This window comes from Cryptotermes secundus, unplaced genomic scaffold, assembly GCF_002891405.2.
Source record: "Cryptotermes secundus unplaced genomic scaffold, Csec_1.0 scaffold120, whole genome shotgun sequence".
Taxonomy (NCBI): domain Eukaryota; kingdom Metazoa; phylum Arthropoda; class Insecta; order Blattodea; family Kalotermitidae; genus Cryptotermes; species Cryptotermes secundus.
In genome coordinates, this window is record NW_019742442.1 from 2,153,617 (window position 1) to 2,174,424 (window position 20,808).

Genomic DNA, 20,808 nt, shown 5'->3' on the forward strand with positions numbered 1-20,808 from the left:
AGAGATTCAGTCTCCTGCCTACTCAGAAACCAGCACCAGTATACTGATTTTGAAAAATGATGGTGCAGTGTTAAGTGTATATTTTTAATGTTCATAAATAAAGATTGTTTTTTGTTTCTGTACTGTTGTATTGTATCTTACTGATGTAGTGAAAGCTTCTGTTCTTTTGCTATACCAGTGATAGCATATCACTGTTAGGATATTTAAACTGTACCCTTTAATTATAATACTTTGTATGACATCAGGCTAACTTTACATTCCCATATGTAACCCAGTGATGGGAAGACAATGTTAAAATGGATGATATGAAAAATAAAATCAGCTGTTTCAGAATAAGGTCCAGTGGTATACTGTTGTGAATGAAGTAATGTACTTCATGTTTTTCAGAGTACAGGGATATTCTTGTCCATCTGATCTGCCACCAGCATCCAAATAATGTAATTTATAACCCACCATTACTACAGCAGTGACATAGCTAGAACAAGCTCAGCATTGGCTGGACAAGCTTTTACCTATACCATAACCTTTACTGGTACAAATGTCTGTGCCCTTTATGTGCACAGAAGTCTGAAGGCATACCTGATGCCATATAATATGCAGTAGCAGGCAGGTTTGTTCATTTGTAGAGATAAGCACATTTTTGCAGTATGAAGTGAACTTTCTTGAAGACCATAAATTTACTTATTCATGTATATCATAAACCATGATGGCAAATAACACCACTGGGAATTTTGTCTACTACATTATGTCTTTGCATTCTTTTCAGTCTTGTTTTGTGCTGAAAGTGCTATGAAGATACATACATACATAATGAAGATATGATCTTTGCTCCCTAGTTATTCGTTTAATTATTTGGCTAATTTCCTTTTATTAAGCAATGAAGGTAGGCTTATGAGATCACCATGCTGCATGTGTATGGACTTGTGCACATGCATTTGTGTCTCTCTGCTTCCCTCCCTTTCTTTAGCTTTTCATTGCTACTTTTATACCAGTTGATTGATTTTCACTTAACCGTATGTCAACATTATGCGATTGGGGGCCATTCCAGTGGTGTATTTAGTGATTTCCCACAATCAATAATAATAAGATACAGAACACATTCTTATGAGGTGGGAGCATCACGTAATTTGGGATCCTGAAATGATGTGTCGTATTAGATTTTCAACATATATGCAACTTTTGTTAAGACTTTCTGTGTGTGCAGCAACTGTGCTGCTGTTGTCGCCCCCAGTACAATTAATAGTGAACTACTGGAGCTAGTATTGTTAAGTTTAGTATAGAGATATACCATAAACTAACTTACGCATTATAGTATGAAGTTTGTTCAGTGTAACCCTTTTACATATATGGCCATGTTCATCCTCTTCAAAAAAAAGCGCTGAAGGCCATGGATTCAGGTCGGATGAAGGCTGTGGTATGCAGTGGTTTCAGGAACAGAGAGTTAGTTGTGGAAGGGGTCCATCGGATGATGTGTCAGTGGGATGTCAGCTTCAGTTCCCATGGTGACAATTTTTAATGGCCTCTAATTGTTTGCCCAAACCCATCCCAAAACTGGTTTCTTTTAAATTGCCTTTCAATGTGAAATATTGTTTGTAAACATGGCTTTTGTACGAAAATGTATTCAGCGTCTTAGAACTATTTTAATACGAGTTTTTTTTTATCATCATGGGATCTATATTTTGTCATGAAGCAACCATTTTTTACTTTTTTCAGGAAAATAATTTGATTTCAGTTACGTTTAAAGGTGTGGGTTATATTGAACCAATAAAATCTTAAATTAAATTTGTCTGACAGCATATATTAATGGCCTTTAATACCAAATTTCATAGCTATTTAATAGTTTTAGAGAGGAAACATGTAGATGTACATGAACACCCCTACTTGCATGAATTTAATTTTCTTTGAACAAAGAAAACATACAAAGTTCCCCTTGTAAGTTCTGATAATTTCTAGGCATATTGAATTGAGTGGGCTAAGTGAGGAAATGGATGTGTGCAGTTACATGTTCTCATCCAGGCTTTTGGGGCTAGTCATGTGCTACAAGATCAGGTTTACAGGTGTTACACATTGTGGAGTAAAAAGTTGTTATTGCTGATGCTTGTAAATTAAATTAAAGTATAATTGATAGGCAGATTGATGAATGTCATGGGTCCAAACCTTGCAGCTGAGGATGTTTGTAATGAGTGAATTATGTGCTTTCTCTATTTGGGAGGTACCCACTGCCTGGGAGCCTTTCCTACTTCTTTGTTCTACAATATTTATTCCAGTTTCTTCTAACTTTATGTTTATATATTGTCACTTGTAGGTTGGTGGCGGGGGTATGCATGACGAAATGACGGGTTCTAGCTTAGATGATTGGATTTATTAGCAGCTTGGTTACACACACACACTCTTAATCACACTTAAATACATTCAATACAGTGCTATTGCTAAATTACACATTTTCCAGTTCACCATTGCACACGCACTAGGATTCTGGGTCTTCCACTAGTCATCTCCAAGCAACAGATCTCCACACAGAAACTCACTTCAAATCACAGGAACTAGCACTTCAAATCACTCCAAGTGTTACACATAATTCAGGTCTTCAATCACCCTTTAAATCTTCACAGGTCTCATATGAACTTCCCATTGCTGTTACTCAAACACACTCAGACACTCTCAGATACTCCCCAATTACTGAAATGAGTTACTAATTTGTCAACACTAGCATTGTCAGTAGCTTTTGGACAGTCTAGCGGGTCTCCAGATTTGTTAGCAGAATGCTAATTCCTCGACATTCATGATGTACCCAGCTATCTGGCTTTTGTCAGTCTAGATGATTAGATGATTGCTGGGATGTCTTAAAGTATGTCATATACATGAGACAAATTTGTAATGCTATGATAACCTTTTTAGATTGTTTAATGGTAAGATGGAAGACTGTCCTTGTGCCATAAAAGTAATCTGCACAGATGGTGTAACCAGGTTTGTGTTTGATCTGCTCTGCCCATCCCACATACAGACACCTGCCTTTGTAGATGTGGTGATAGAAATAAATCTCAGCTTTGTAATCTGATGCAGTTTTCATTATCTGAGCACTTGAGATGTCAGTTTGAGGATGCTGCAAAAATATGTTTCTCACATAAAGTTATCATATAACAAGGTCATGTTTGCCTTTGTGTTTCACCTCCAACATTGGCTCATATTTTTAAAAAATGTGTAGGTGGTCTTCATTGAAAGTTGTAAGGTGAAGTTAATTATGATTTGATTCATCCTTTTACTTTACATGAAGCTGAAATTAGAACTTGCAGGTTTTCTCAAAATAACTCAGGCTATATTTTTCTTCTGTAGCTTGCACATGATTGATTGCCAAAACAATTTAACAAGTATATAAAATGAATACAGCACAAATAATATATAAAAACTGACATTTCTGCAATGGGATGGCAAATTATATCCTTTTCTTGGTTCTCCTATATACTGAACATTGCATTGTTAGACAATATGAAATTTATGTACATAAAAATAATTAACTTCAATTTCCTGCCCAACCTTACATGTATTTGAACTTTTTTTAATATCACCCTGTACTCTTTTAAGTTCATCTGTGGTGCTACATTATTTTCGTGTTTGCACTGTCATGTAAATATTCAGTTTGGTTATTACATTTGTCTATTATGATGATGAGAAAGTCTAGATATTAGTTTTCCGCATTATTGGACCGTGGTGCCATTTGAAAAAAATGAGGTTTGGATGTTGATGGGACCAAGATTTGTCTTTGGATACTAGAACTCTAATTGGAGATATATTAACATTTTCATTCCCTGCACCTCTTAGCTGACTGGCCTCTCAGCAAGGCAATTTTTCACATAAATGAATAAATAAGGGGCCCACATATAATCAAGAAATAGTCAAATTTAGCCACATGCACAATCTAATGACAAGAAGAAACCAGTTGAGAGTGGTTTCAGAAGGAAAAATTGTCCAAATCAAATGGTAGTCTTAACCAAAGTCCTCTATTGTATTTTGAACACCACCTCTAAGCGACAAAGCTCATTTATGAGAGTAAAAATATTAAATTTGATAGGGGTATAGGCAGGTTTAACTTTGGTATTATGACTTGGTTTTATTAACTTTCAGATAATGATATTTGAGTTGTACTGTCATTCATCAAATCCCTGTGACTTGAGTTTTTTCAGTGTCTGGCAACACTTTACTTGATTTATGTTTGCTGTGATGTAAGCTCTCAGTGCTTCTTTTATCTTGTCTCAGCTTATGTCACTGTCAAATTTAATTAACTGTAATGAAGTTTAATTATCTTAAATGGGAAAGTTCAATATCCCCCCATTATATGAATGCTGTGTTGAATGAATTTTATTTTTGGTTTGAGCTTGATTCTACTTCTCTTAATCAGTTTCTTACTCTTGTTTTGTAATCTGCTACATCACTCATGCTTGTTGCCTCTGTCATCATAGACACTTTGCTAGCCTTTGGGCTGTGATCATGGAGACCCCTTTGTTAGCTTGCAAGCTGTTTACATGTTTCCCATTATTTTGGACTGATGAGAATACATCACCATCAGTTCCTTGACTGTTGTGAGTGTACATAGTTGTCAAACATTGATCATGGTGCTTGACATTGCTTAGCAATGGATGCCTCTGCTATATTTCTTTGACTCCATGGTTCCAAATGTTAGGTATCAAGTCACAATATGTATTCCATTCAGACACGTCTTTCCTCACATGTTGAAACAGATGTAAGTATTTCTTCATTTTTAGTAGAAAACAATTGAAAAATGAAGTTGAAGTAGAGTATTGTTATTATTGTAACACTTTCCCATTTATGTGGAAATAGAATGGAGTGGTACAGTGTTGTCCCAAACAGTATAAAACCTACATATATAACATTAAGTTACTTACTTACTTACTTACTCACTCCTGGAGCTGAGCTCTTCTTGAGGAGCCACCAATTCTGCAGCTACTCAAGAATTTCCCAGCATTTTATGTAACTCAAAGGTTCATTACCGTGTTCACAAGAGCCCTCCACTGGTCCCTATCCTGAGCCAGATCTCTCCAATCCACACCATCCCATCCTATCTCTCTAAGATACATTTTAATATTGTCCACCGACCTATGCCTTGGTCTTCCCAGTGGGCTCTTTCCTTCTGGCCTTCCCACCAATATCCTATTTGAATTCCTCTTGTCCCCATTCGTGCTACATGCCCTGCCCACCTCATCCTCCTTGACTTGATCATTCTAATTATACTTGGAGAAGAGTACAAGTTATGAAGCTCCTCATTATGCAATTTTCTCCAACCTCCTGTCACTTCATCCCTCTTCGGTCCAAATAATCTCCTCAAACACCCTCACTCTATGTTCTTCCCTTAATGTCAGAGACCACATATTCTCCTCAAATACCCTCAGTCTATGATACTTCCAGAGACCAAGTTTCACACTCATATAGAACCACAGGCAAAATTATAGTTTTGTATATTCTGGACTGAATGGTAGCAAGCATTACCCCGAGTTCAATCTCCTCAAACACCCTCGATCTATGTTCCTCCCTTAATGTCAAAGACCACATATTCTCCTCAAATACCCTCAGTCTATGGTACTTCCAGAGACCAAGTTTCACGCTCGTATAGAACCACAGGCAAAATTATAGTTTTGTATATTCTGATTTTTATATTCTGGACTGAATGGTAGCAAGCATTACCCCGAGTTCGATCTCCTGAATCTGGTTTTGATTTGTTATCGTCGTTCCCAAATATCTGAACTGTGCCACATTTTCAAAACATCTGTTAACCTATCTTTGTGTCATGATTTTGCCCTGCATTTTGGTGATGAGACAGCAACATATACTTAGTTCTCTCTATGTTTACTTCTAGACCAACCTTACTAGCAACAATTAATATTTGTGTGTTTTTCTTTATGGTATCTATATTACCACCCAGTAGATTCACATCATCAGCATAGACGAACAGCTGATGTGTCCAGTTTAATTTCAGCCCCACCTGGTTTTCCTGGACCTTCCTGATGGCATATTTTAAAGCAACGTTGAAAAGGAGGGGCATATAACATTAAGTTATGGAGATAAATTGCGTCTTTCCTTTAAATATTTTAATCTTATATGACGAGGCTTGCAACAACCGTGAAATGATAAATGTGCAATTTACTGAATTATTCCTACATGTGTTGACCAATGGTATAGCTTCTGACCATATTAAATTTTCCTATGAGAATCTGAAGTTTTCCACCAGTATCTTGTTTGGAATTGTTAATATACAAAAAATATTGGATGCAGAATTTGTAGGTGCCTGTGTTTGTGACGTATCTTCACAAATTCTTATATTTATGTTTCCACTATTCATTAATCACAACATTAAACCAGAAGCTAGATTTACATTTTGTGTTACCACCTGTGTTGTACATTCTACAGATAAAGTTCCTCAACAGAAATTTTATATTTTTATTAAGATATCTTAAGTGTAGTGACCACCAAACATTTAAAATTATATTTTAGTGCATTGGTAATCATGCTATGTTATGCCAACCTTACAAGTTCATGAGATTGCTTGTTGGTATCATTAATGGTAGAAAATATAAAGTTTATGTGTCTTAAGTTGCAGGATGTTCATACCAAGATTTATTAAAACATCAGTACTTTCAAATGTTATGGGCACAGACATGTGGAGACAATACCACAAGCTTATCTTTCCTTATAAAACAAAGAAAGTAGGCTAGGAAGATACTTTCCTTCATGACATTTATTGAGGCACAAGTTGTTTGGACTGTTGATTGGAATGCATGCTTTCATATTGTGAATTTCCTTGTACCATGTGACGTGTTCATGTAAGTCAGAATTCCTTAATTTTTGTGGTATTCCGTAAAGTGTCCACTTCCATCCAGACATGTGGCAAATAGAGAAAAGTGCACTGTACATATAAGTAAATTAAAAATATTGAATCATTGTATCAGGTCTGAATTGGAAGTAATGTCACTACAGTTGTAATATTTTGCATTTCTGCCATTTTGGCCTTAGTGACATGAAAGAAAAAGTTTATACTCACAGATTTCTTGAAGAGGTACATGTTTAGAAAGTACAGAACTGCAGCCATTTGAGGGTTGGTCATTGTATTTGAAAAACCTCTTCACCATCAAACAGTGTTTTTCCAGTAAAGGAAGTTACAGCTGACAGTATTAAATTTAATGATTTGTCCTCCATCAACCACATGCTTCAGAAATGACAGAAAGATACAAATGACTCAGATTTATGTTGCTTGACATGAATGTTATTTCTTTGAATATCAGCAATCTCAGTGAGAACTTTAACTGTGAAACCCCCACATTTTCAGAGTACACTCTTGGAACCATTGATTTGAGGTATTGTGCCTATATGTCCTACCATAACACCGCATATCTTTTCTCATCCTGTCCACAGAGAATGTTATTATGATGAAGTTTTTTGCAGTACTATTTTATGGTCTGATGGTCCCATTTTTAATATCTGCTCAGAGACATTATCCTGAGGTTTTGCCATGGTTTTTTTCACTTTTTCCAGCCAAATGCCAGCTAGCAGAGTATAATGGATGAAACCAGTTCCACATTCTTTTCTATTAATTATTCACTGTCATTCTGTCACTTGGTGTTCTGTAAATTATGTAATTGAGATGAGAAAGCATCATTAAATAACTTAGGAATCACTATGAAAGCTTGCCTTAGACACATTCTGGGATAGTATCTTGAAGGATGCCCCAACTGCTTCCCTCCCCTCTCCTTCCTATTATTAACTGTAATCATTCATTTCTGAGTAATCTGTGCTGGTGGTACATTTTCATTAAATAATATAAATAAATAAACATGATTCTTGTTTTTCCCAGGACTCAGGAAGATGATTAGGTCTACTTTTCTAGGATTTGAAGTTTTCACAGCAGTCAAGATTCATGTTGTTTTGTGGGTTATGAGAACATGTACTTAAAATCTCAGTCCAGAGACCAACTATCGTGACAGGGTTTTCATGGTTTTCCTCATTCCTTTCAGACAAACATTAAAATAATAACTAAAGTTAGGACATGACCATTTTCAACATCCTTTCCAATTAATTCTTAGTTCATTCTGTTTTTTAAGACTACATTGTCTTAGCTGCTGACAGCATCATAAAATAAGTCCATCAAATAACACCATGTAGTCTGCCAGTGTCATAACTGATAAGACCATAATAAATGATCACTATTGCTTGTCCATTATAAACAAAAGCTTAGTAAAGCATGGGTAATGGGCTCTCTTAGAGGAATGTAGGGGGAGTTTATCTCTGACCTTATTTCTTATATGTATGATTTGTAGTATAACCTTTTATTTTTCCGCTTCTTCAAATTCCATGTGTACTAATTTTTATAAATATCCAGAATTGCAGTTAATCAGAAGAAAATATCTTTAAAACAGTATCTTTATCAGTAACAACATTTAAGCAGCAGATGTTTACAGCACTGAGGCTAGTCATTTGTATCTGGAGTACTGAGCCATGAATGAAATTTGCACATCCAGACCCAAAATTCTAGCTATAACAGACAACTTACACCTCTAACAGCTGGTGATTGAAGCTGACTGCTCACCACCATCTCATACCAAGCTTAAGAATATTTGCAACTGTACCTCCACCCCCNCCCCATTGTCATGACATGGTGCTTAATTAAGCAAATGGAAAACTTTATCTTTTAAGCTATAAATATTTTATGGGGAACTTTGACTCATCTTGTAGGCATGATTTTTCTCTTCAGTCTTGTAGCACTGGTAGTCAAGAGTGTTCGTAATACGATCATCGTATAGAGATTTATACATTAAAGTATCCTAGATGAAGGGAATGAATCCAATTTCTGTAGCAGTAATTTGATCAAGTAATAAAGTCTTTGATATTGTATAGCCTGGCAATTTTAGCTAAGCATGTAAGTATAAATTGATTGTTTCATGAAAATGCAAAGAACAACCATGCTTTACTCTACTTTCATCCAACAGATAAGATAAATTATTTTATCATTCATTTGTAGCACAGAAGAAAGTAGTTCAGATATTGTCACTGGATTTTGACATTTAATTTGCAAGTATACTTCATGGTTTTTTAAATACCTTTATTTGTAAAACCTTTTACATCAAATGAAATACAACAATTCTGAATGGTGATGTGAGTTCTGCTGAAGAAGTGTTATTTCTTTTTGCAACAATAACACTGTATGACATTAGTGACAATAATGCAATCATGTATTTGAGCAAATTCTGACACAAAATTGGAACCACTAGGGTGAAAACTTTTAAAGTACTTGTTTTATTTTTCATATCAATGTATACTTGTTTTTAAGAGTGGTTCTTTAAGGCAACCTCCCCCTTAACTGTTATGCCTTATTCATTTAATGTATTAATGGCACAAAGGTTCACGAAAATTTTCCAAAAATGCAACCCTCAGACAGTGGGTGAATTCAGGTGTGATTCTTTTCTTTGAATACATGGAGGACCAACTGCCATTTGTTATAAGAAATGGATGAGTTAAGGAATATGACGTGACACTTGCAACATGGATTTAGCTGAATAAGATGCCTTAAGTATGGCGACACATCACCCCTCAGTACAATCAGTATCTGAGTTAAGGTTATTTCTCAGTATTTGTTTTCTCCCTATGATCCATATTAATATTATCACCTTTTTCTATATCCTTATTATCAATGATATAATACTTCATATTTTCTGCACTATGCATGAGATACCTCATTTAAAAGCACTGGCCCTCGTAGACTATTTGGTCAATTTTAAACGGTTCGGACAATGGTATTGTACATTTAGTATTATTGAGAGTGTAGACTTTGTTCATTGTCTTGTTTTTTAACAGAATGCAAATCAGAAACAGGCTCTGCTTCTGTCACCAGGTGGGGAAGCATCTACTCAGTTGGGCCCATAAAAAAACCTCATCTAATTTTTTTGTTGACAAAACCTGACACTAGTGGCTTATACAGTTTCTGTTGACTGACCTAGACCATCCAGCAATTGAAATCAGTTCTTTCTAATGAACTCATCTGAATGTGCCTCTTTCTCTTTTCACCTGAGGAATTTACATATTTCTGAAATGTTGTATTCTTTTCAGAATACTAAATGACAAAGTACAGAAACTTTATTTGGTGTCTGAAAAGATTAGTGTGAAAAATATCTTACAGTCTCTCAACAGTTAAAGCTGTTTGTGGATTTTAAAGTACATAAATTATATGTTGTCATGGAAGTAAACTAACAGAAGAAGGTTTTCTTAAATAAAAACCAATGTGGAAAGGAGAGGGTTAATATTCATGTCTGAATATCACCTGATAGTGCCTAGCAAATTGTGAACTGAGACCCTTCATTATTCTTGATTACCAGCAATATCTTCATAGTTATATTGATAGAATACTGGTATGATATGAGTTGAATATAGGAAACAGAGAGTAAAATTTTCAAATGTGTATTTGATGTATTAACTAAGTTGTATATGTGTACGAGGTGATTGTACTATGGCAGAGCATGTAAGTGTATTAATGCAATATGTTTGGTACACAAACACCTGAGTCCGCAGTCTACAGTTTAGCCTCATTACTGAAGAAGCTTCAAGGGATGTTACCATAAATTTATTTATAAGGTTGGGTCTTCTGTGAGCCACCAGATGATACAATATAGTGGACCAAATTTAACATGCCATGGATCCCATCTAACAAATTTTCTGACCATGAAGCAAATGTCCAAAGCAGGAGACCACAGAACATCAGTTTGGTGATCACATCCACCCAGTACATTCTGAAACAAAATTGGCTTGTCTTAGCACACATTCTTGATTAAATGCATATGATTGGTTGGTGGTATATTTAACAGTGCTGAATACTTCAGTGAGATAGCAAGACTGATTGATGAGTTGATAAGGGTTAGGAGAGAGATGACCGTGTTAAGGTACTATATCAGAATTCACTTTTGGAGACTGCTGAGAATTACATAAAGTCCCAGTTAAGGACTCTGGTAATTTGGTTTAGGTATGAAACAGGTTCATCATTAGTGTAGGTCTCTAACATTACTGTTTCACAAACTAGCTTCTAGAAATACAAAGTTTATTTTCTAATAGGCCACACCATAGCTCAAGCGGTTATTCGCTGGCTTCCCACCGCGGTGGGCCAGGTTTGATCCCGGGTCTGGTCAAGTGGGATTTGTGGTGGACAAAATGGCGCTGGGGCAGGTTTTCTCCGAGTACTTCGGTTTCCCCTGCCAATCTTCATTCCACCAATTGCTCCACAGTCACCCTCACCTATCATCTGGGGGTGGTACAATAGGCCAGAAGTGGCCACAGTACAAGGGACTTAGTCCCACCCCACTAGCATTAAAAATTTATTTTCTAATAAAATCCAGCTTTGTGGTAGAAAGTGTTAATATACAAAAGGGAACATGGCTTGTACTGATGGCCTAGTGGTTTCCTCAGAAGGAAGTCGCTGTGTGAATTCAAACAGAATGGAAAGGTTGACTCCAGTAGTACACATACCATGTTCTTAGTGTCATGATTTTGTGTACCTTCTCAGTGTTGATATCTCTTTATTGTAGATAGAAATATACTGTTGCAAAGTTGCAGTACACATACTACACTCCTTGGAGTAAAAAATTGGGTTACTGACGCAGGAAGTAAACAGTACACTGTTACAGAGCAATGGTGCCTTGTGACCATCTGAAGAGGTGCAAGTAGGACCAGATAAAATATTCCTCCCTGCCCCTTGCCTATAATGAAGGAAAGAGTAAAATTTATATTTATATTTAAATTTTCACATTTTAAGAGTTTAGTTCTTATGGTGCCAAGTACCCCTTCCTCTTTTAACAACTGTGGGCTCATTTTATATTTCAAAGATCACTTTAAACAAAGGAGCTGCAGCCCTCTGTGATCTATAGCTGAACAACTTACTCTTGATAGAACTACAGTGGCCCTTTGAGTTTGTTAGGGTGCAGGCCCTGCTAAGCTCGCCAGTGCCTTTTTCATGGATCTTACAGACGGGCAGACAGATAGATCAGCGCTTTTATACTTTAGATGCTCTAGCAGGGATTTGTACTAAACTAAAAATTCACTATATTAATCACCTATCAAGCTAGACTGACTGCATTCCTCCTATATTTCTTTTAGACTCTTTGATAATCATGGCAACAGATTCACATGACTGTGAATCATTTCAATATTTTCTTTACATTCAGCCTCACAGTTCCTCATCAAATTCACAGTAGATATTTAGTGCCAACACTGAAGTTACATTATTTTCTGTTGATGTAATGTCACCTCTGAAATTACTGCTAGCTCTTGGGGTTTTTAATAAACCATTAGACATATTCATATTGCAGGTTTGTCATTTTCCCATAATTGTATCCAGTATATCACGAATAAATAACACAAGTAAAAGTTTAAAACATTAACACATGCTTTTTTTCAGTGTAGCTAAGTACCTATTGCTGGAGGGAGAATAATGGATGTTCAGACAAGTGGGGGAGATACAAATACACATGAAGTTCCATGAATATCCCCTGTGGGGCCATAATGTGATGACCCAAGCCATAACAGAACAGAGTTGCAAAGGGAAGGTGTGACATAAATAAGTAGAAGGGACTGATTGAAAATTCAGCCAAGCCTAAGGCCCATGATGTGAGGCCATCTCTGGACTCCTTGCAACTGAAGCAACTTCTGTACAGATTTTAATAAACCATCTAATGCAATAAAAAATGTAAACAAATTAGAAATTCATGAAACTATTTTTATACACTGAGAGGTCAAATGTTGATGTCTGATTGTTCAGTGCAGCAGCTTGTGATACTGACCATTATCTGGCGATGGCAAAAATTAGGGAGATACTGGCTCTGGGAAAACAAACAACCCACACATTTTATGTGCAGAGGTTCAACCTCAAGAATTTAAACAAGATAGATGGTAAAGAGCAGCATTATGTTGAAATCTCAAATAGGTTCACAGCTTTGGAAAACTTAAATGCTGGGGTGGATATTAATTGGGCTTGGGAAACTATTAGAGAGAATATACAAATTTCAGCCAAAGAGAGTGTAGGTTCTTGTGAATTGAAGAAGCACAAACCATAGTTTGATGAAAGATGCTTAGAGTTATTAGATCAAAGGAAACAAGCCAGATTGCAGTGGTTACAGGATCCAAGCAAAGTAAATGGTGATAATCTGAAAAAACTAAATGAGGTGCAACAAACAGTAAGAACAAGAATGTCAGAGACCCATATAAAGGAATAAATGAATTTAGCAGGGTTTACCAACCTAGAAGTTACTTAGTTAAGGATGAGAATGGTAATCTGCTTGCAGATTCCCACAACATTTAAAACAGGTGGAAGAACTACTCTCGGTTATTGAATGTCTTTTGCATTCATGAGATAGTGGAGGAAAAAAATGGGAGTACCATGAGACAGTACAACAGATATTCAGATATGTATTAAGAAACCTTATGATTCGGTTAGGAGGGAAGTATTGTATGATATTCCCATAGAATTTGGGGTACCCATAAAACTAGTTAGGCTGGTTAAATGTGTTCAAATGAAATGTATGGTGAAGTCCATAAAGGTAAATGTTTGTCTGACAATTTTGCCTGTCCCCAAAATTGGTTAAAACAAGATGCTTTATCACCACTACTTTTCAATTTTCCCTTACAACATGCCATTAGGAAGGCCCAGGAAAACGAGGTGGGACTGAGACTAAATGGGACTCATCACCTGCTGGTCTATGCTGATGATGTGAATCTTCTGAGGGATAACATAAATGCCATAAAGAAAAGCACAGAAATTTTAACTGATGCTAGTAAGGAGGTTGGTCTAGAAGTAAACGCAAAGAGTACTAAGTATATGTTGCTGTTTCATCACCAGAATGCTGGGTAAAATCATGACACAAAGGTAGCTAGGAGACAGACAATTCGGAAATGTAGCACAGTTCAAATATTTAGGATCAATAACAAATCAAATTTTGAATCAGGAGGAAATTAAGAGGAAATTGAATTTGGTAATGCTTGTTACCATTCAGTACAGAACCTTTTGTCTTCTTGTCNGAAGGTAGCTAGCAGACAGACCATTCGGAAATGTAGCACAGTTTAAATATTTAGGATCAATAACAAATCAAATTTTGAATGAGGAGGAAATTAAGAGGAAATTGAATTTGGGTAATGCTTGTTACCATTCAGTACAGAACCTTTTGTCTTCTTGTCTGCTGTCTAAAAATATAAAAATTAGGCCAGTAGCCTGAGGGTTAAGCTACCAAGCCTATATGGCGAACATGACGCAAGATCTACAAGGCTATGCAGGTCAATGCTCGCTCAGTAGCCCTGGCTTCCCCCCTGACAAGGATCCTATACTGGCTCTGGCCTGCTACTTGCTTGCCCATCTCTGCAGACCCTATCCCTCTCCTCTCTACTGATTTCCCATGTGACCCACTCTCCCTCCCTTCCTGTTCTTATGTAGCTTAGTGTTTTCAACTGATTGCTCGGTCTGCAGCCACCTGCTCATGCTAGTTCCTCGCTCGCGGTCTTTTCTACCATGAAGGTGGAGGTGATATGTTCCTCCAAAACGTTGATTCGCACAAGATCTACAGGGTGCCAGATCCCAGAAGACAGCATTCTTCATAGTCACCACTGTGAAAACCTTGAATCTTACATGTGTGGTATTTGTCAGCAGTTTGAGTAGTAATGGGTTGCCCAAGTTCTCTTCACTGACAGGAGAGAAAGAGAATTGGAAGGTCTGTTTATTTCATGGGCATACTTACCCTACACCAAGCAACGCAACTTTTTCCCTGGAAAGCCACCAAATGAACACAAATAGCAGTGCCATTAAGTCTCATTTGGTAGTGCTTTGTTGGTCCTCCTGTATTATAATGTCTGGTTACTTACACTGTCATGTGCCTTTTTGCTGCTGGAAGTGTGTCTGGTGTTTCATTGAGAATGTATAAACGAGCTGCATATATACAGTCTACAATGTATCTATCAATATCCAGTCCTTCACCATCAATTTTGAAGATTTTCTTTTCTTTCGAATTTATTAGCTTTCTTATTTCAACAACATGGTCATTTTTGAAGTCCCATTGATTATTTGCATAGTATTCAAACATCTCAAAGCCTTTGCTGATCCTGCGTTGAACTCGTAGTAATCTGAAATGCAAAAATTATTATATACAGATACATGTTTTTATACAGGAAAGATTTCTGTACATTACGCTAGGAGTAGAAACATATAGAAAATCTTCACATGCTGGTAGTAGGAATACTTTCTACCATTTCAAGAATGTTTTCCTGTTCCTCCATATGCTTTTGATGTGCTTGTTCAGGTGAAACATGATCAGTGGGAAGCATACCATGTTCACACAATGTATTGAACACCTTGCAAAACACTGTATGATCTGGAATTCTGCACATAGGAAACTGTAAACACTATTCTTCAACAACAGCAGTGGCATTACCATCACAGAAGCTGTGAACATACTGCATATCAGCATATTCGACATTTGTGAAAATGTGCCGCATTATTCACAATACTCCTACAATATCACTATAAACAGCCACAATGGCCAACTAATGCTTCACACCAATTCACATGCTTTAGACATGGGTGCAATACAGTGGGAGGGAGGACAATGTTGGGCACCAAATCCAGTCTACTGTACAGCGAAACAGCTCTATTTCAGGAAACCATGTGGAATAGGAAACATGTACATACACTTTTTTTTTTTGCTTAGAATGATCGATACTATGACTTCCCAGAATACTGACCTGTCCTCTTGGGACACTGTAAACTGTAACATGACAGCTGAAGGCTAGAATAGTTTAAGAAGAAGAGACAGTCATTGCTAGGCAATGATGCAGTAAAAATTTTCCACAGCAACGATTCAACACACAACAATAGAGGAACTGTTGGACACGATGTTTTCTATATGGGCAATGGCGAATCTATATAGCAAGGACCAACAGGAGATAAGAGTCGGTGGTTAACAGTCGCTATTCAGCAGCAAAGAGTCAACAAACAGAAGACATGTGCTGTGTAGTTGTGGTGGTCTGTAGAGTGTGTGAATCTATGAAACGTAGATTAATTTATAGTTACGAGTTATAAGGGTTCAATAAATCCAATTATCATTCCAAATCCTGTGTCTGGTCACTTAACACATGGCAATATACTTGTATATAATGAACAGTATTGTATCTGAAATAAAAGTACTAATTAAAACAAACGTATTTCTTTTGTTGTTTAATTTAAGACTGTTAACATCTTAGACTATATAGCATCAAATGGTAGGCTGATTGATGAATAATGAATTGTAAAGGGTTTAGAAGGAAGCAGTCATAGCCTAATCAAGGTACTGCCATGACATTTGCCTGGAGGGACTGAGGGAAACCACGAAAACCTTCAGGATAGTCAGTATCCCAGCCCAGTTTCGAACCAAGCACCTCTTGAATCTAAATTTGGAGCATTACAAACATCAACCTGCTCTATAACAAATATGTTGTATAAAGTAAAATCTGGACACAGTATGGTAACAGTCAAAAGGATCAACACCTACAATCCTCAGAACCTAACTCCCAAAGAACCACCATAAATTTATGTTCCCTTCTCTTTCTCAGTCTTCCAAGTGGGTATTTCCAAGCAATGTTTCCACCAGAATTCTGTATGCATTCCTAGACTATCCATCTTAGCCCTGTCAAGGTTGGCCAGTTTACATCCTGATGGGAATATGAAAAAGGGACACTCAGATTTTAATTTCTCTCATCTTTCCCTTCTAACATTTTCCTGCATCATCTGCACAGTTCTGCTTTCACTGCTTTCATTTTCCTCACTGGCCCCCTTTTCACACTAGACACCTACCAAATTCACCGTACCATCACCATGACTGTTTTTGCCAAATCAGTTTTTGTATATCACAAAAGTTCCGATATTCCTCTTTTAGGGTTAGTAATTTCTGAATAATTAACATTCCTGTGAAACGGTTTATGGAACACATGAACGTCTTCCTTTATAATCTTATGAATACTAGACTTTAGTATGGATCAGTATGACTGACTTGCCCAACAGCTTTTGACAGAAATCTGTCTTGACAAATTTCAACAAAATCTCTGAACCGGTTTATGGAATACATGGAAAATGCATTTATGGCCATATGTAAACTAGGCTTTGTTATGGATAAATTTAGCTAAAAATTGGAATTGCAAAACAACGTTTGGTGCAAGTCTTTCATATTGAATTTAAATGAAATCTAATGAAGTGTTTATGGGATACATGGGAAAGTTCCATTTATGGTCTTATGTAAACTAAGATTTATTGTGGATAGATATGGCAGGCAATAATAATTTTCAAGTAACTTTTGATGAAAATCTCCTGTATCGAGCATGAATAGCATCTGTGGATCCGTTTATGGGAAACATGGAAAATTTCACTTATGGCCTTATGTAAATGAGACTTTGTTATTGATAAATATGTGTGAGAAGATAAATTTCCTGGTGGGAGAGATAGTATTCCTGCACAGCTTTGCACTGTTTCATTGTGTCAGAAATTTATTATGAATACTGAAGAGGGACTATTATTTTCAAATGAGTTCTTCAGTTGAATATTTGTAATGATGTAGAAGTATTTCATCTGGTGCCTGATTATATTGCAGTCAAGGGTTAGGCTAATGGCCTATTCTGGTTTCTATGAATCCCACCTTTTGCATGGTCTATCAGGATCTCTTCTTCCTCTGGATCTGTACCAAAAATCATGCTTCAACACTTGTTCTCCTCCCATCATTTCCACACATTCAAGCCTACCTTGTCTGAATTTTCTTATTCTGACAGTCATTGAGAACAATCGTGATTCTTTCCTTGTAACTACCTGCAGCTTTGTACAAACTTTACAGATCTTAGGAATCCATCACCTCAGCAGGACACCACCTTTTCATGGTGGGGGGTTAGTGAGTTCCAATGAAGCTGGGAGCTATGCCAATGGGTTCAAGCCCCTGGCAGGGTTATCCTAGCCAGACAGGCCCTAGCAGAGGAGCCAGCTGAAGCATGTCCCACAGTGATAGGTCGGGGAAGGAGCTCTTTTCAAGCATGGTTAAGTGAATCGACCTAAGGGATAAACAGAAAATCTTAATCCTCCAGGTTTGAGGGTTGTGAAGGGGGTTAGTAGTTTTCCCACAGAAAACTTTATCTACTTGTTAGCTTCAAAGAAATAAGCCAAGTGAGCTTGGTAACAAATTATGCATGCACTGCTACTAAGTGACACTATTATTACAGTAGTAGAGACTCCTTATGCTGTGGTAGAATGTTCAAAGGTACTACATGAACCAGAAATTATTTTCACATTTAAGTAGGAGGGAATGATGCTTCAGATAATGTTTATACTAACATTGGTTTGTTTCCTGATAGAAAGATTAGTGCATCTATCAGGTAGGCTGGCAGATAATGGAAAAGGATTACACAAATGTTGTGAACCAATCTGCTCTTCTTCATGCTGCCTCCTGGATACCATACCACTCCATTGAAGGGCACCTCTGCTTTGATGGCATGACGACCCCTTTCAATGATCTCTTCCCATGTGATTTTTAATTCTGAACTGGATGTGAGATGGCATACTCGTCTCTCATGATCCCTGTAACAGACACACAGTGTGTTGTAATTTCCTCATGACCCTGAACAGACTTTAGCTGTGGAATATTGTAGGTGAGAGCCCTGGACACTGTTTTGTTTGTACAAGATTTAAGGTTTTCATGGCAGTGAGATTTCAGATTATAATTAACCGAGTCATGCCACTGTGTAGTCTGGTGGATGGATACCAATGGAAGGAGGTGTTATCTCCAACTCAAGTTTTTAAGGAACTAGAAAACACTGAGTTCCTCTGACATATTGATATTGGTCTGCAAGACTAAAAAGGCAAATGACTATTTTACTTAATTGGAGTCTTATTTCTTAGTGAAATTTTTATTAAGCATAAACTATATACAGAATTTTCAAATAAAAATTTTATATCTTAATGAGATCTATATTATGTTTATAGCAATTTTGTATACAATGTGTTGTTCTCAAGAAAATCGACAGATTTGTCTTTGATATTTACACAGGGCAAAGTCATGCTGAACAAATATAAACAAAAATAAAATTTGCCTTTTAGATTCCTTTCCTTAATTTGAAAAAATAAAAGTATGCTTATGAGATCACCATACTCTTATGTGTCTGTGAAGCCCCCTCATCAACATTTGAATCCCTGAACCAATCTTTATGAAATTTGGTATGTATATCGTGACAACTGACTTCATCTGAATGGCATACTTAACAAATGCCTCCCAGCAGTCTGTCTGTCTCTATGTTTATGTTGCTAACCAACAGCAGCAACAAGAACTTGTTAGAGGTGTTGCTTTCTATGCAGGCCATATCTTATGAAAGGAGAGTAGGCAATGGGTTCTTTCCCAAACTTCTTTAATATGTACCTTGAATAATAGTCAGAGTCTCCCCATTTTACATCAGTTTTATACAGTTTGTTCAAAGAATGCAGAAAATGATAAATCATAATTCTAATGTATGAGATTTGAGATTTTCACACTGATGTGAATATTTAGATTGTAGTACTGTTAATTCCTCAGAACTCTAGCCATGGTACAGGGGTCATACCATCTCCCGCGGAGCTGGGGGAGCAGTCTTATCAGCTTCTGTCAGTGTGGGTAATACCAGTTTGGAATGTAGCATCTTGGAGTGTGGTCAGGTGTATCGATTCCGCGGTATCTACTCCTGGTCTCCATAGGCAACATTTCCGCTCGGGGAGTAGCTCTGAACGTCACCACAGCAAGTGTACAGCTTCGCGTTCTCCACAACAGCATTTACCTTTCCGCGCTGCTAAAGTTATATATATTCTATATTTTGGGTTATGACTCTGTGTAGGTTTATATGTGTTTATAACCTGCAAGACTAGACAGCATCACATTTGAGTTTCCAGTGTCTCGCTTACACCCAGATTACCTTGACCTGCTGTGACTTACTTATTGCTAATGAAATTCCATGCAGCAAGGAGTACTCCATTAACTGCAATGTCCACAGGAAGATAGTCTGCATATCCCTGTTGGTTGCAATACATAGTGCGGATGACACCTTTGCCTGCTCCAATTAGAAGCCCCATAGGTCCGTTGATATTGTCAGTCCACCCTGGCAGTGGTTCTTTCCATATTGGTATCACTGAAATGATATCAGAAATATCAGTGTACCAAACGTGATCACTTTATTTACAATTTGCTTGGAGAGTTGTGCCACACAATCAACCATGATTTTCTCTCTGCAGAATGCTAAGCCAAGGACTTTCAGTCTACTTTTTCATTTGTAACATGTTTCATGTTACAGGAACAGTACCTGTTATAGAGAGAGCAGGGTTTATGTTTCTGATTACTGGGGAGCAGATGGTTGTAGACAATTATTTACACTCCAAATTATGCTGAAATGAGTGCATTCATTATCTTTATTTCTCTGTCTTCAGCCTGTATTCTGTGACAACAACAGCTTTTCTTTTCTACTGGGCAGCTTGTTTGATGGTAATAAAATCTCTTTTAATGGATTAAAGTGATCAAAATAATGACAAGTGCTTAGAAAAGAGACCCATGTAGAAATTATTTCAGAACCATATAATACCCCTAATCAGTGAGCTGTGATTAGTTTTAATAGCAGTCATCATATTTGACAACTTACAGATGTTTCAGATAACTCAGACATTCATGCAGACAATACAAAACAAAAACATGTTCTTCATAGACCAGCTAATAGCAGCTTTTGCTGTGATAAAGCTGTACAAGCAACTCC

General features: G+C 36.9%; 1 protein-coding gene across 1 annotated transcript in view; it reads right to left on the bottom strand.

Moving 5' to 3' along the window:
* Positions 1-9,089: 9,089 nt before the first annotated feature.
* Positions 9,090-20,808, bottom strand: part of LOC111873076 (fatty acyl-CoA reductase 1) — a gene marked incomplete at its 5' end in the record, with an annotated part of 59,157 nt that continues 47,438 nt past the window's right edge. Inside the window, 4 exon segments of the mRNA XM_033754949.1 lie at positions 9,090-10,787; positions 14,896-15,153; positions 18,377-18,619; positions 20,001-20,193. Of these exon segments, the coding sequence (XP_033610840.1) occupies positions 10,622-10,787; positions 14,896-15,153; positions 18,377-18,619; positions 20,001-20,193 (860 nt within the window).